The sequence below is a fragment of the Chelmon rostratus genome, chromosome 2, assembly GCF_017976325.1.
Source record: "Chelmon rostratus isolate fCheRos1 chromosome 2, fCheRos1.pri, whole genome shotgun sequence".
In the NCBI taxonomy this organism is placed as follows: Eukaryota; Metazoa; Chordata; class Actinopteri; order Chaetodontiformes; family Chaetodontidae; genus Chelmon; species Chelmon rostratus.
In genome coordinates this window covers 13021887-13035581 of record NC_055659.1, presented here as the reverse complement: position 1 = coordinate 13035581, position 13695 = coordinate 13021887, and the positions used below count along the sequence as shown (strand labels likewise).

General features: G+C 42.0%; 1 protein-coding gene across 1 annotated transcript in view; it reads right to left on the bottom strand.

Moving 5' to 3' along the window:
* The window catches only part of megf6b (multiple EGF-like-domains 6b), a 58553-nt gene that overhangs the window by 37898 nt on the left and 6960 nt on the right, over positions 1–13695 (bottom strand). The window contains exon 4 of the mRNA XM_041952598.1: positions 9445–9549. Coding sequence (XP_041808532.1) covers positions 9445–9549 — 105 coding nt within the window. The remainder of the gene's footprint in view (positions 1–9444; positions 9550–13695) is intronic.

The following is a 13695-nucleotide window of genomic DNA, read 5'->3' as shown; positions in this document are numbered from 1 at the left end:
TAGTTTAAAAGGTGGGGTTTCCTTTTAAAAACAAAAAGTTAAGTTTGTTTATCCATGTTTATCTATGTTTTCCAGCTTGGAATCTACTTCCCTGCCTTTGCTGGGGCATTACTACATTTCTTGACCATTAAAAACTGTCTCTCAAACTGGTGGCATGGCTGTGTATCACACGTTTGTCAAAAAAAACAAAACAAAAAAAAACAGGGACTGACATGTAAAAAAAATGCTCCACCGTGCTTTTAGTGGTCAAAAACTCCACACCTCGAAATCATTTCTTAAATAAAAACATCAAACAGTTGCTGGTTCCAGGTTCTCAAATGTGAGAATTTACGACTACTCGAAGGGGTATGAGGAAATGTGTTTTCTGAACATCCCTCTCACTTCCCTTTTGTTATCCCTTGCTTCACTCTCTCTAACTGAAAAGGTAAATAAAGCAAAGAATCAGAGGGGTTGAGGACAAAGAGGTGGAGAATGTGTGAGAAAACACAGGAGATTCTGGTTCTCCCGGCAGTGCCTACATCTGCATGGCCTCCTTCATTTCAGCCGCTCTGGAAGTCACGCTATGCTGGCTGCTAACAATACTCAAAGAACAGGATTAAACTTTCAAATGGCCAAAAAACAGAAAACACCTCAGTGACTCTGAGAATGGTCCATTTAGACTCCAATTTGCAGCTAATGGGATTGCATCGTAACAAAAAAAGTTAAGAATAGCGAGATTATGTCACCACCTGACCTTGTTCGCTGTTAAAACAGCTCTCGGCAAAGAATTCTTCAGCTTCTCCTTGTGTTTTTAAGGTTAAAACCTAAGACGTCGTAATTCTCTCCGAATGAAGTAAAAAAGCAGACTTCAACCTGTTCACAGCCATTTCAGCTGTAGCCTGTTAAACGCATCAGAGAGGAGAAGGGAAACCCTGAGAATGACTTAGACAGCTTGTGATCTTTCTAGACATTTACTATCCCATTATCAGCCATTTGACTTTTACAACTTTTTCTCTCCCATTTAAAAAAAAAAGCTCTATAAAAACATAACAGCCAGATTTGAGCAGATAAAACCAATGTGGTGATCGTTTTACAACAGTTATATAACCTAATGCCCTGATGCCCAGCACCTTTTGACCTCCCAGCGGAGGACGGACACGACAGTCATGAGTGACAAACTGCTGCAGCTGGAAGTCTCACAATCTCATGACCTTACAGACATTCATGCTCACATTTAGCTCCGGGTAGCTGACCAAAATAAAAGATTATTATGTGAATTATGGCCGAGTGTTAAAGCCAGCTAGCAGTTCCCAGTTCTTATGTACAGTAGTTCGAGAAAACAGCCACCAATCAGCTTGTACCTGACTCAGCTGGATTCTCCATCAGCATATAAACTCATATCTCATCTTCTCATAAATGTTTCGTTAGGTGTCATTCGTCTCGCAGCCGGCATGTTAAGATAATGTGGTCTGTCCTGCTTTTGCCTTTTTAATGGCGTGTTCCCAAAATGTCACAGTTTGTAAAATACAGTGGAAATGTGAGGACATGCTAGGACCAAGGCCTCACAAGGTGCCTAGAAATGTGGGTTAGGGGAAGCCTCAGATTACAGGTTGTTAAAATCCTGAAGTGGAAAAGGGCTGAACAGTAAGTTTCATATTGTCTTTAGGCTGACATGGACATGTTAATGTCTCTATCTTTTCCAAATCCTCTTCTTCAGGGGCCATTTGCTGGTTTTCCAACACACTGAAAACTACCAACTTATATTTTCTTAGAAAAAGAAGGCATCATCGCCACAACGGGATCATGTACCAATTCAATGCTGAGGCAAAGAAACTGTTTTATTCTCCAGTCATAAGCACCACGGCATGCATGTGTGTTTCATTTTGGGGCACTTACCTGCTAAAGTGCTCAGCCAGCTCAACACAGAGGTTTCTCCAATGTTTGTCTTGATCCTTACTAAAAACCATTCAATGGGACTCAAAGTTCAGGGATTTATTTTTACAATGGGGAGGGTCTCAAGGCCAACACACTGAAAGCCCCTCTCTCATTACATTCCTCAGTGGTACACTATATCAGCCAAAGATTTCCACACCACTCAACTGACGGTCAAACAGTCAAACCCTCACCAGTGAAATGGTTTCAACATACGGTAAAGGGATGTTCTCTTTTACAACATGGCCCCATGCAGACCTGCATCCCCTAAACATGACAGATACCATCTGCATCACGGCGGCTCCCTCCTGTCGCTGTCAGTCTCTGAATGGTTTGATGAGCAGCAGAGATGATAGCAGCTACCCCGCATTTTTCAAATAAGGTCAGATGCCGTGTGGCCATCCTGCTGTTCACTACCAGTGAGCGCTGCCTCTAAAATGGCACAGACTGCGTCCACATGCTGGTTTGACCTTTGACCTCTCTGCTCCCCTGCAATCTTCAGTGCAGAGGGAACCAGCAAAAGTCATCACCGTCACGTAAGTCAACTTAACTAAGCACACAGTTCGTCTAATAATACTATAATCACTGGTGAGCTTCCACTTTGCAAGGCTAAAAAAGGCGAGCAAACACCACATCACTGCCTTGTTGCATTCAAATATAAAGCGGCAAAGGCCAGCAACACTTCTGACCAACATGACACTAATGTGTTAACTGGGGTTTGACATCTGGGAGGCATGAGCCACCCACGTTTCTGGTCACATTTGGCCTTAATGTGCTACAGTGGTTACTATGACTAAGACGGAATAAACCTTGCATGCATGACACACAGATGTAAAAAAGAAGAAAAAGAAGAAAAAAAACAAAAACAACAAACCATATGTTTGTGAGTGGGCAAGATATGCATGTGTTATTTAGCAAACTTCAACAAACATAGATGAGTTAGAGAACCTGCCCGCTTTAAGGTAACTTACTATGTCTACAGGTGTGAGGTGAGAGGATGGGTGAAGAAAGGCATGTCACAACAGGCCACTGGACTGTTGTAACTGACGAGAGACTGCCACTGAACCTTAAGTAATTGCAGAGCAGGACAGCTATTAGAGGGGGAACAGAGGTACTGCGAACATCTGAAATCACCCTCGCTGACTACAGCTATACACGCAAAGACATCCCTGTCTCAAGATAAACTGTAGCACATACTTTCCAGGCACATCAAACTTTCTGGAAAGTTCAGCTCGAAGAACAAAAAAAGGCGGAGAGAAGCAGCAAGGAAAAAGATGTAAGTGGTCTTGAGTGATGACCAAATTAGTTAAAATATAAATCACAAGGTTAAGATGTTCAAGTACTCACTGTCTCAATTTCAGACCTGATAGGGTACCATGAAATGCAAACTTTAAAGGACGCGTGAGTTCTTCAGATGTCTTTCTGTCTTGCACTGAATTCTTGACAGACGACCCCGGCTCAATTCTGTGTACTTCAAAGGTTCTGTGCAACTCAACAAGTGTCCTTTAACAAGACAATGAATCCCCACAATAGCTCCAGGGTTGCTGTCCTGACCTTGCAACCATGCTAACCAGCATGCAATTTCACTGTACAGCTCCAAGATGGAACCAGAATAAACAGAATACTGAAAAACATTTACATCATGAGAAATTAGGGCCAAATTTGATAAGTTTGCTCTCCTGCCTTCATTCAAATGGTTGTTCATTGAACTCAAACAAAAGCAAAAACAATATGTTGACAAGTAACAAAAAAGTCTTGCATTCACTAATGTACTTATCAAGAAATTATAATGAGCAAAATCTTTTTATAATATAGAACATAATACTGTATTATTACAGATGTTTTAAAGTGTAAGCAGCATTTTAATATTGTAGTTGTGACAACGACTTTATGCACTAGTGTGTATTTAATCTTTAATATCATATTTTTTAAGATGTTCATATGTTTTGTAAGTGAACACTATCTAAAGAATAACCAGTGACTTCAGGGTGTCAAGCAAATTCAAGGGAGTAAAAAGCACCATATTTTGCTCTTTAAATTTAGTAATGTGGAACTATGAAGTGGCATGAATGAGTAAAGCTGAGTAGAAGTACCTCAAAAGTATAGTACTTGCAGAAATATACTTTCCACCATTGTTACCATGTAATTGTGCCCCATGTGATCACAGAACATGTTAACTGATGGTATAGAAATCTTTCCTGAGGTGTTTGCTCAGAGTGGGATCTCACTGTGTTGCCGCTGTGCCACTTCTCAGCACCTCGGCCACTAGACTGTGGAGGACGTGCGTCATGCACCGACGGGCTCCAGAGAAATAACTGACCTCATTACTTAGAGCTTCAGTCAACTGTTTATAAGCCTAACTAAAACTCTGAAGACATCATATTCACAACTTGGGTGTTAATCTTTCTGGATTACAGGAGGAAAATCTGTTTCTGGTAAGAATCAAGGAGGAACTTCCATCTCTGACCTTAAATGTGGTGGGACCGACTCTTTAAGAACATGCACGGGTGTTAATGATGCCACAAAAAGTAAAACATTTAAAAATAACTTTTGTCTGATGTTTCTGATGAACAAAAAGGTTTGCTAGCTGTTTTGTTTTAGATATATATCTGTTTCTAAAAGGAAAAGTAAAGGATAAAAATATATATAGCCAAAGGCCTCAGCAGCGTAGCCTCTCCGATAAAATATCCCAGCTCCAATAAAAATATCAACAGCATTTATTTTGCCAGATATAAGTTGTACAATATGGTAGTATAAATCACAATAAGAGGCTTTATTTTAACAACCATAATCTTGGTGGATGACTACAAGTAACAGATGGTTTGATATACTAACATTTGCACTGACCGAAAGCTTCAAAGACAACATGCCTGTGGCTGACAGAGCATGTCCGAGAGGCTGCTTTGAAGCATTACAGAATAATAACAATGATGATGGCCATCAGTCGTGGATCTGCCTTGAGCGATGTTTAGAACAAGCTGGTCCTCCTGGCACTGCAGTGACCCCACACCCGGCCAAGACATGAGCTTACGGTTCAGAAATCATTCGAAAAGAGCAAATAAATTACCATAACAGAGAAAAAGCTCTTTCAGTAAAACATTTCACAGTTTGGGATCAACAAACCAAAGCCAAATAAACACATTTTAAACCTGTGGGAAAGGAAAAAATTCAGTATTTCCGTATATCGGGTTGCGTCTATTTGGAAAATTTTATCCTCTGCTATCGAGGATTTAACTTTGACATCAGTGACTCCTCATATTCGTTTCACATAACTTTCTAAAGTTATTGCACCATACATCAGTTTTATGTATCTGAGATAACCGTCATTTTACCTTTAACCACAGAACACAAGAGGTAGCTTTAAAAGAAGTTTCAGGAATCTTGAACTACAACTGTAAGTTTTCCTGTCAAAAAAAGTCTCTGCCAGCCTTTCTGTTCGTCTGTCTGGCCGTTTGTCTGTGACTGAGCCCAGATGTCAGCTGGTATGAAGACATCTGCCCTGCCAGAGGTCTAAAAGCCTTGGAAGCTGTTGATCCCAGAGGATACCACCTGTCTACTGATGACAGGCGGGATACCGAGCACATCAGGCACCAAGTGACTAAATCCCACTGGATATAGACAAGAAAGAAAGTTTTAAAAAGACTTTAGAGCAAACAGAGACAGCACTTCATACGCTCAGGTTCAAAAGAGCTGCCAGTTCTGTGACAAGTTCATGATGCTCATTGGTAATTACATTTTAACTCATAAGTGAAGCTAAAGATGGAGATTTGTTTTTCTTCATTGAGCGGAATAATCTTAAAGGCTTTAAAGCTTTGAGAGAATATTTTGTGCTCATGTGGAACTCCTTCGCTCAGAAGACAGGGACTGGTTTCAGGACCTTAAAATACTTAAAATAATTAATGCCATCAAACTTTACAACATGTGTCCCGTCTTTGCTAAAAAGGCTGGACAGTAATTCACACAAGTGCAATGACGATCCTCAGAAGTCTCCATCAGTCGTGTCAGATTATATAACCCTTGAATGATCTATCCTACTGTATGATAGTATCGTGGTTCAGAGGCTGAGGCAGGTGACTGGTAAATGGAATTTGTCTTTGAAAGGACGAGAAGAGCCTGAGGGCACCAGTCCTCACTTTACCACAGAGTTAAATACAAAAAAAACAGTAATTATTGTCTTACACATCACTCAGACACAATGCTACTAAAAAGGAAAACAGACGACAGCTCCAGACAGCTATTGAGCGCCGGGCACTAATTGACCCCTTTGAACGACATAAACACACACACCAACTGCTATACACAAACATGGACACACCACATCAAAAATGCTTGAGGGGGATAGCAACACATGCCACTGCAGAGGAATGCTCACACTGCCGAGAACCATCTAAACGTGATTAAATGTTGAGTGAATCTTTGAGGGAGGTGCAGCTCCGTGCGTTCGCCCTCGGCCACATCCTCCACTGCGGCTTCAGCTATTATGTAAACACGACCAGAGAGAAAGAAGCGCTGACTGACAGCTGTGTGGCGCCTGTGCAGTGCAGCAGTAACCAAATTATCACAGCTTGTGTGAGCAACGTGCTATCGTCTACACAACAAGCTTAATTATCCAGGGCTCGGGAATGTGAGGTACAACAAAATGGTATGTGGCCAAGCACCACGGAGGGTTCTTCATAATGGCTGGACTATATATCAGAGCTGTCACTGACTCGTTCATTAGAAGTGATGTTATTGCTCTTTTTCCAATGAGCCTGCAGCTATCCCCCTCGCCCTCAGGACACTTGACTCTGATGTGACCTGTATTTGGCACATGCAAGACTTTCAAAATGGGACAGCTGTGAGCGTATTCCCGCCTGTGTCTGACTCCCATCGTCCCTAATGTCGCCCAGGGTCAGGCGGAGTCACCCCACAGCCCCCACACCCTTCACCCAGCGGCCCTTTCTATGCCAATCACAGGGCAATATAACTGCCGGAGAAGTTTACGGACTGATAGCCTCCAATAGAGGGAGGATCAGGGTGTGGGGGTTTGCTACATAGCTCTCCACCAGCAAGGGCCCCTTAGGTACCCATTGATGACAGCTATCATTCACAATGCAGAACAATGCTGGTGGATGTCAGTGTGAGGGAAGGGAAGGGGGGGCAGGTTGATTTCTGCACTGATATCAAACAATGTAGCTCAGGGGCTGCCTGCAAGCAAAACCAAAAGGGATGAGGTCCAATATAGTGGCAGGAAACAAAGTAGAATGAACGTATAATTAGGTTTTACTGGTGATGTTTTCACCAAAATTTGCCTTCATCCAACCCAAAGCCACAACAGGAAGTGGGTGTGTCTCATAATAAATTCACTATACTATCAAGGATTTCTGGAGTTTTGATGCTTCAAGACTGCTTTCCTTATGCACCTTGTAAGAAGATACAAAAGCCCTACTGAGCTTCTGCTGCTGGGAACACAAGTAACAAAGATCTTATCATCTAGCATTTATGTTGGTATTTTGTATAAAGAATCACCAATAAATAGTTGCTTATTAACATCCATATTAGTAGCATATTGGTTCTTTATTAGTCATAGCATTCATACATACTACTCCACTTTTTGTAGAGCCAAAAGCAGGGAGATAAGTTTGTTTTCATTAAATTAGATTAAAATTCTATACTTTGGATCGGATGATGTATTTTCTTCCAATAAATGTGTCTAATATGTAAATGTTGTGGTATCTTAGGACTGGTTTGGAACTCAGAAGCAGGAACTCATCTTTCATATCTCGTCGTATCTCGTATTCACAGACACAAAAGCGCTGAATAAAACCATACAGCACCAATACTTTCCTTCCTCTTGTTATTTGTCTCATACTGATGGGCCAATATTTTGACAGGGCACAAGAGGAAATGTCAAAGCAGTTGGTACAGAGGCTCAGTTTATCAAGAAACTGTCATAAATCCCTCTTGAATGTCTGTTTCCTTAAAACATCTTTCATCTACTGCTGATGAGCGGGGGAGTTTGAAACTCATTGTTATCAAAATAGAAGAATGTATTGCACCAACAGCAATAAAAGCATGTATCTATTCTAGTAAAGAGACCTCAGAAAGATGTTACAAAAAGATTCTTCCACACAGAAGTTAAAGTTTACTGAATACATCAGGATTTTAGGGTTAGGGTTCAATCTCAGTCTTATTTTTCATGACTTGGGTTCAGGATCTTTATTCCTTCTTCACACCGGACTCTGCCGTGTACCCTCACTTCACCATGACGCATCTTATGTGTCATCGAAATATGCCACTCCACTGCTGTGCTGCTCTGTATTATCAAAGCTGTGATGAGATGATGGAAGACAGGCATCTTGTTGTAAATACTCTACATGTCTTCCAGATTATGTATTAAGAATGCAGATAATTAAAACCCAAATGGGTGTTTAGACAGGGTCTGTAATTGTGTTTATATGTTCAATTTTCCTGATCAGCAACATTATATTCCGCAGATGGCTTTAATTTTCTCCAAAGACCTCCACTGGACCCAGCTTGAAAAAGGCAACCAATGGTCTGAAGCAGCACCTCAGTGGGCATGTGAGCTCATGGATCCTCCATCCTTATTATTAAGTCTTTCATTCAAGCATGAAGTAATCAAGTTTAAGCCAGGTCAGCTTAGCTACCAGAGAGAGCTCTGATCACATAAAGGGGGCTGTCAGTGCTGCATTTTCCAAGGCTTGATCATAAACCCGATATTAGCCGGCGACAAGGTGAATGTATAGTATGCTAAAAAGTGTCATGAGGCTTCATCTGTTGCACCAGAGAACTCCTGAGAAAATCATGTGTGGGTGAAGAAGCTGAACACTGGAAGACAGCGTAAAGTCGGGTCAGACCATAACAACAAAAGGAGGCCGGGGTTTTCATTTGTCCCCGCAGTTTGAACTTGATTTATGCAACAAAGTCTGTCGTGTCTGGGAGGGCCTAATTTGAGGGGAGGGGGAGATGGATGATTCTGCTAAAAAGTTGACACTAAGAGGAATTTCCTGTCGTGTGGTGCTATCAGAAAAACAACACAATCCTCCACTGTTTTACTTCAACAGCTCAAATTCAACAATGGAGCTGCTGATAAAATACTTGGGCTGCTGGTTAAGAGGCCAACTGCTGATGTGAGGAGATTCTCATTCACTCGTAGAGAAAGGCGATCACTCAAAGAGCTCAGCGGGAAGGCTTGGAGAGCTGACCAAAAAGGATCAGAATTGTAGGCTCTGGCCAAAGAGCCAAAAAGGTGTTTTTAATCAAATGGCAAAGTGCTATCAGTTTCAATCAGCCTGTGAAGTGTGTTCATGATTCCTGTTTTTACTGTCAGAAACTACATACAGCATCTCACAATGATGGATGGACATGGGTTAAACGCAGAGAATTGCATCATATAACTTCTACGAATTGTGTGCAATCCACTTCCATTCTAATACTGAAAAATTGCTAGAGCGGCAGACAATAAAACAAAAGACAAAATAAGAGAAGAAAAGAGATTCTGAACATGAAAGCGGTCAGGTTGTTTCTACTCACCATACTGGCAGCTGGGCCCGTTGAATCCTGCAGGACAGTCACAAAGCTGGGTGGATCCCTCCCGACACTGGCCCCCATTGAAGCACACACCGTAGCTGCACACCGCTGTACATGTGGACAGACAGGGTCACAGAAAAAGAGAAGAAACAGTAAGCGAAGCAGAGACACCTGGCTGATGTCATGAGATGTCAACATCTGCAGTTTCAAACACTGACCTCTTTCTATCAAAGCCTTATCATCAGCCTGTTAACTCCTCACTAAAGAGGAGCCTTGATGCTCCTCCATTCACACTAACCAATGTAAGAGGAATCCAGAACTTGGCTCTGTTTGAACAGACGAGCGGGCTTTGGGCCAAGCAAAAGACATTTCTAAACTTCATTTTCACAGAAAAAGAGTGTTTAACATGAGTGGCAGCAACAGCTTGTATGACTTCTAAGAGAAAGCGCCCCATTCCCCGCACAGTTTGAGAATGTTATCTGAGCATGACCTTGATTGATTAACTGAGTTTTGATCGTCGCCACAAACAGCAATGTGCATGGGTGAGTCACAGGATAAAATCAGAGAGCCACGGGGCCAGCGTGGCTCATCCATCTCTCGGAGCCGGCGGCCCTGTGTCCATAATTCCCTGGAAGTCAAACTGCTGTCGGTCGTTAAGATGTGAAATTCAAAGAATCCAGGACACATAAACAGTGAGAGCCACTAGGTAGTACAGAACATGTGAATCCAACTCAGGTGTACCATCATGTTCTATACACACATAACACTCATGAATCATGACAGTCCGTCACTTCAAACTGTGTGTGCATGTACAGTACATGTGTGCTGAAGTATCCCTGCTATCATCCCTGTAAAGGAAGACACAGCTGTTTAAGCCAGGCCTGTTGTTTGCACTCTCCTGAGCAGAATGCAGTGCTTCGTGATGACAGAGCATTGATGTCGGCCTCTATCATTGCTCCTCCTGACTGGGAACATGTGGACAATGGAAATGAGAAAAAAAAAAAAACACACACACAGTCCAGCTAATCACAAGAGGAATTTAAATGGCAATCCTTCCCTCAAACTATTGTGAAGAAACCCTCAGAACGCCAGTTTAACTGTGCATCTTCTGCCAGATATGCATTTTTCTGCCCATCTAATCCAACCACAGGCAGCATGACCAATCATCACACCAGGCGATGATGCCATTTACTGGCCATATATGGTCATAGTGATGGTATTCATGTGCCCAGGACAACGCAAACAGAAACTGTGTGATTTTAGGCTGACCCACATCTACAGATTTCATCCCTGTTCTCATTGTTGCTTACTTTCTTGCCTTTATCACCTCTGCCTTTTACTGTGTTCTGTATTGCATGTAGAGGATGTTCTCAATTGTTGTAACGTGTTATTCGTTTTATGCTGCCTTGCAACAAAAAGAATTTCCTCTTATGGAACAATTACAGTGCAAACTGAACTGGATGTCTGTAAATATGTTGCAGCAATTAGTCGATTAATCATCCAATCAGCAATACATTTATTCAACAACACATTTGGTAAAAATTATCATTGAAGTAATTAAACAAGAAAAAAATACCAAACATTCACGGGTTGTTGCTTCTCACATGTTAAGAGCTTTTCTCTGTATTATTGACTGTTGGTAAGACACAAAAAAATCACATTGAAGACATTATTCCCGGGTTGTGGTGGCTATTTTGGACCGTTTATGGACTAAATTACTTATTTGTTTGACTGATTAATCAGTTACTAATATAAATATAATATAAATATTTACACCAGATACTTTAAACAGAGGTACAAAAGGTACAACTGATCAGCAGAAATAAATAAATATAAGCTGACAAAAGTATATCTATGGTCTTCAACCGAATCATGTCAACGAGGGGGGATTACTTAACATTTCCAGACAAAGGAGAAGGACATGAAGACGTTAGCTCTAATAATCTCAGATGAGCCAGAGTAATTTCATCCATGTCTCTCAGCAGATTCACAGGGCTCAGCCTGAACATCTGCCTGTCATCTGGCCCCAACTTCAGACACCTGCTCAACAGTTGGACCATCCAGGGAGTCCACAACAAGTAACCCACACACAGACTCACTATACTGCGCGCGCACACACAAAAACACACGCACACACATTACCCATCTTTTGTTGTCTCTAAAAGATCAGAGGTTTGCTAAACTGATGCACACTGTCACACACATCCAGTTTTGCGCTCAATACCTAATAGTACAAAATCTTGACCAATTTGTGCAGCAACTGAAATCCTACTCCAACAGGAACTCCAACATGTCACCACTGCTAATCTGCCCAGGATGACTTCCAGTTCCTCTGGACTGTGTGGCTACAGAAGCTATGATACGCTGTAGTAGCCCAACATACAGTTACATAGTTTTCCCCACTTCTGTGATTATCTAATGTGAGGGAATTTTGATGTGGTGACAGCTACAGATGAAAGACGAGCAGAAAGAAAGCATTAGTCTGTGGTCAGGTTTGTTGCACGTAGATGCAAATTCTTCAGAACAATTATCTTACCATCAGCTGTGAGAGATCAAATTAATGAGACATTCCTAAATTGTGGTGAAAATGTTTTAAATTAACTAAATTACCGGCAACAAAGTGAAAGGTCAGATGTCTCTAACAGTCACTTCAGGGTAGCATGGCTAAGCGACAACAAGGGGATTGTACATTCCCCCTTCTGAGACGTGAGACACACAGGATTGTTGGCAGCCAACCAGGGCATTTTTGGGCCGCCCCCATCCTGAGCCCCTTACGCTGCTTAATCTTCCCTGAAATAATTTCTTAATGTGGCATGCAGCGTGGCATAAAACTCACTCTCATCCGTTGCAGTGAATTCCTGCACTCTATTACAAAGACACCTTCTCTGAGAGGATTAGCAGCTTCCACAAAAAGAAGAGACAGACGGAGCAGGGGTCAGCGACTCGCGCCGAGAAACTGCAAACCAATGAGCAGGTGTCACCCTTTCAGCTTGTGAAGGGGATGACCACATCGACACAGAGGCAGTCCCGTGTTTATTTAGGCTCAGTCGATCTGTTTAACCCCCAGAGTGCGACCCAGAGGGGGACCACATTTAGGGCAATTCAAAGACACAAAGGCCTGCGCTCGGGGCTCCATTTGGTTCCATAATTGGTACGTGCGGAGCCGAGCGCTGTATTTTGAGGCAAAAAATCATGTTTTGCTATGCAGAGGAATGTGTCATTTCAAAGAATTCCTGTGAAAACTAGGGCCAGCTATGTCAGAGGACCTGACAGGTTTCTTTGAAAGACTGTAAATACCACAGAACTAGACGCTAGGTCGGTTTGACAAAGCGGGAACAATAATGCTGAGCAAAAAAAGACCCTGGAATTAGAATATTTGGACCATTTGCTGCACCATACATCATCCTGTAGGTCTATATTACACAGATTCCTGTGAGAGAAACAGTTTTTCAAACAGGTGGATATAGGAGATATTGACATTTAGTCACATCACAAAGAGTAAAATGATCAAAAACACCTACCCCGGTCAGTAATTGGCCCATCGCATTTTCCTCACTCTAATGCAACAGAGGCTGTCACTCAGAGTAAACATACCGTGAGTTTTCTGCAGCCTCATCCATTGCCCATCCAAAAAACAGTACTGTATGACTGAGCATCATATTAATGTGTACAGCTGTGAATAGTTATAGCCATTTCTAACCTTAAAGCTTCACCAAAAAAATTTCTATGGATATCTGTCAGTCTGTAGCTTGATGATACTGCCTCTATCTTCATGGATGCCGTTAAAGGAACAGGAAGAGACTGCCACTTGCACTCACCAAAGTAGTACAGCAGCAGTTCAGCAGCATTTGAGAAAACTAATTTGAAAAACCAGCATCCAGCACAGCCACACTCATGAGGCAAAACATCGCAAACCGCAAAACATCCTCGTCTGTAACTGGACAGCAAGGCCATTTGAGGACTTTGAGAGGCATGTTGGCTTGCCAGATTCAATCAGACATCAAGCTGTTGAGAGTAAACTGGTATTTGCCCACAGCCTCATATTTGACAGCAGTCCCACAAACTTCTCAAAAAATGTGGAAGCGTCATTCTGTCTGGAGAATTCTGCTGACCTTATGACCTCTGCTGCATGTTACTCATTAGATCAGAAGGAGTATGGCAGTGTGACCAGAAGCAGTATCGTGATGGACCAAACAAACTAAATTACACCACTGTTTTGTGTTACGTCTCACTCTGTTGATTTTTTGTTTGTTT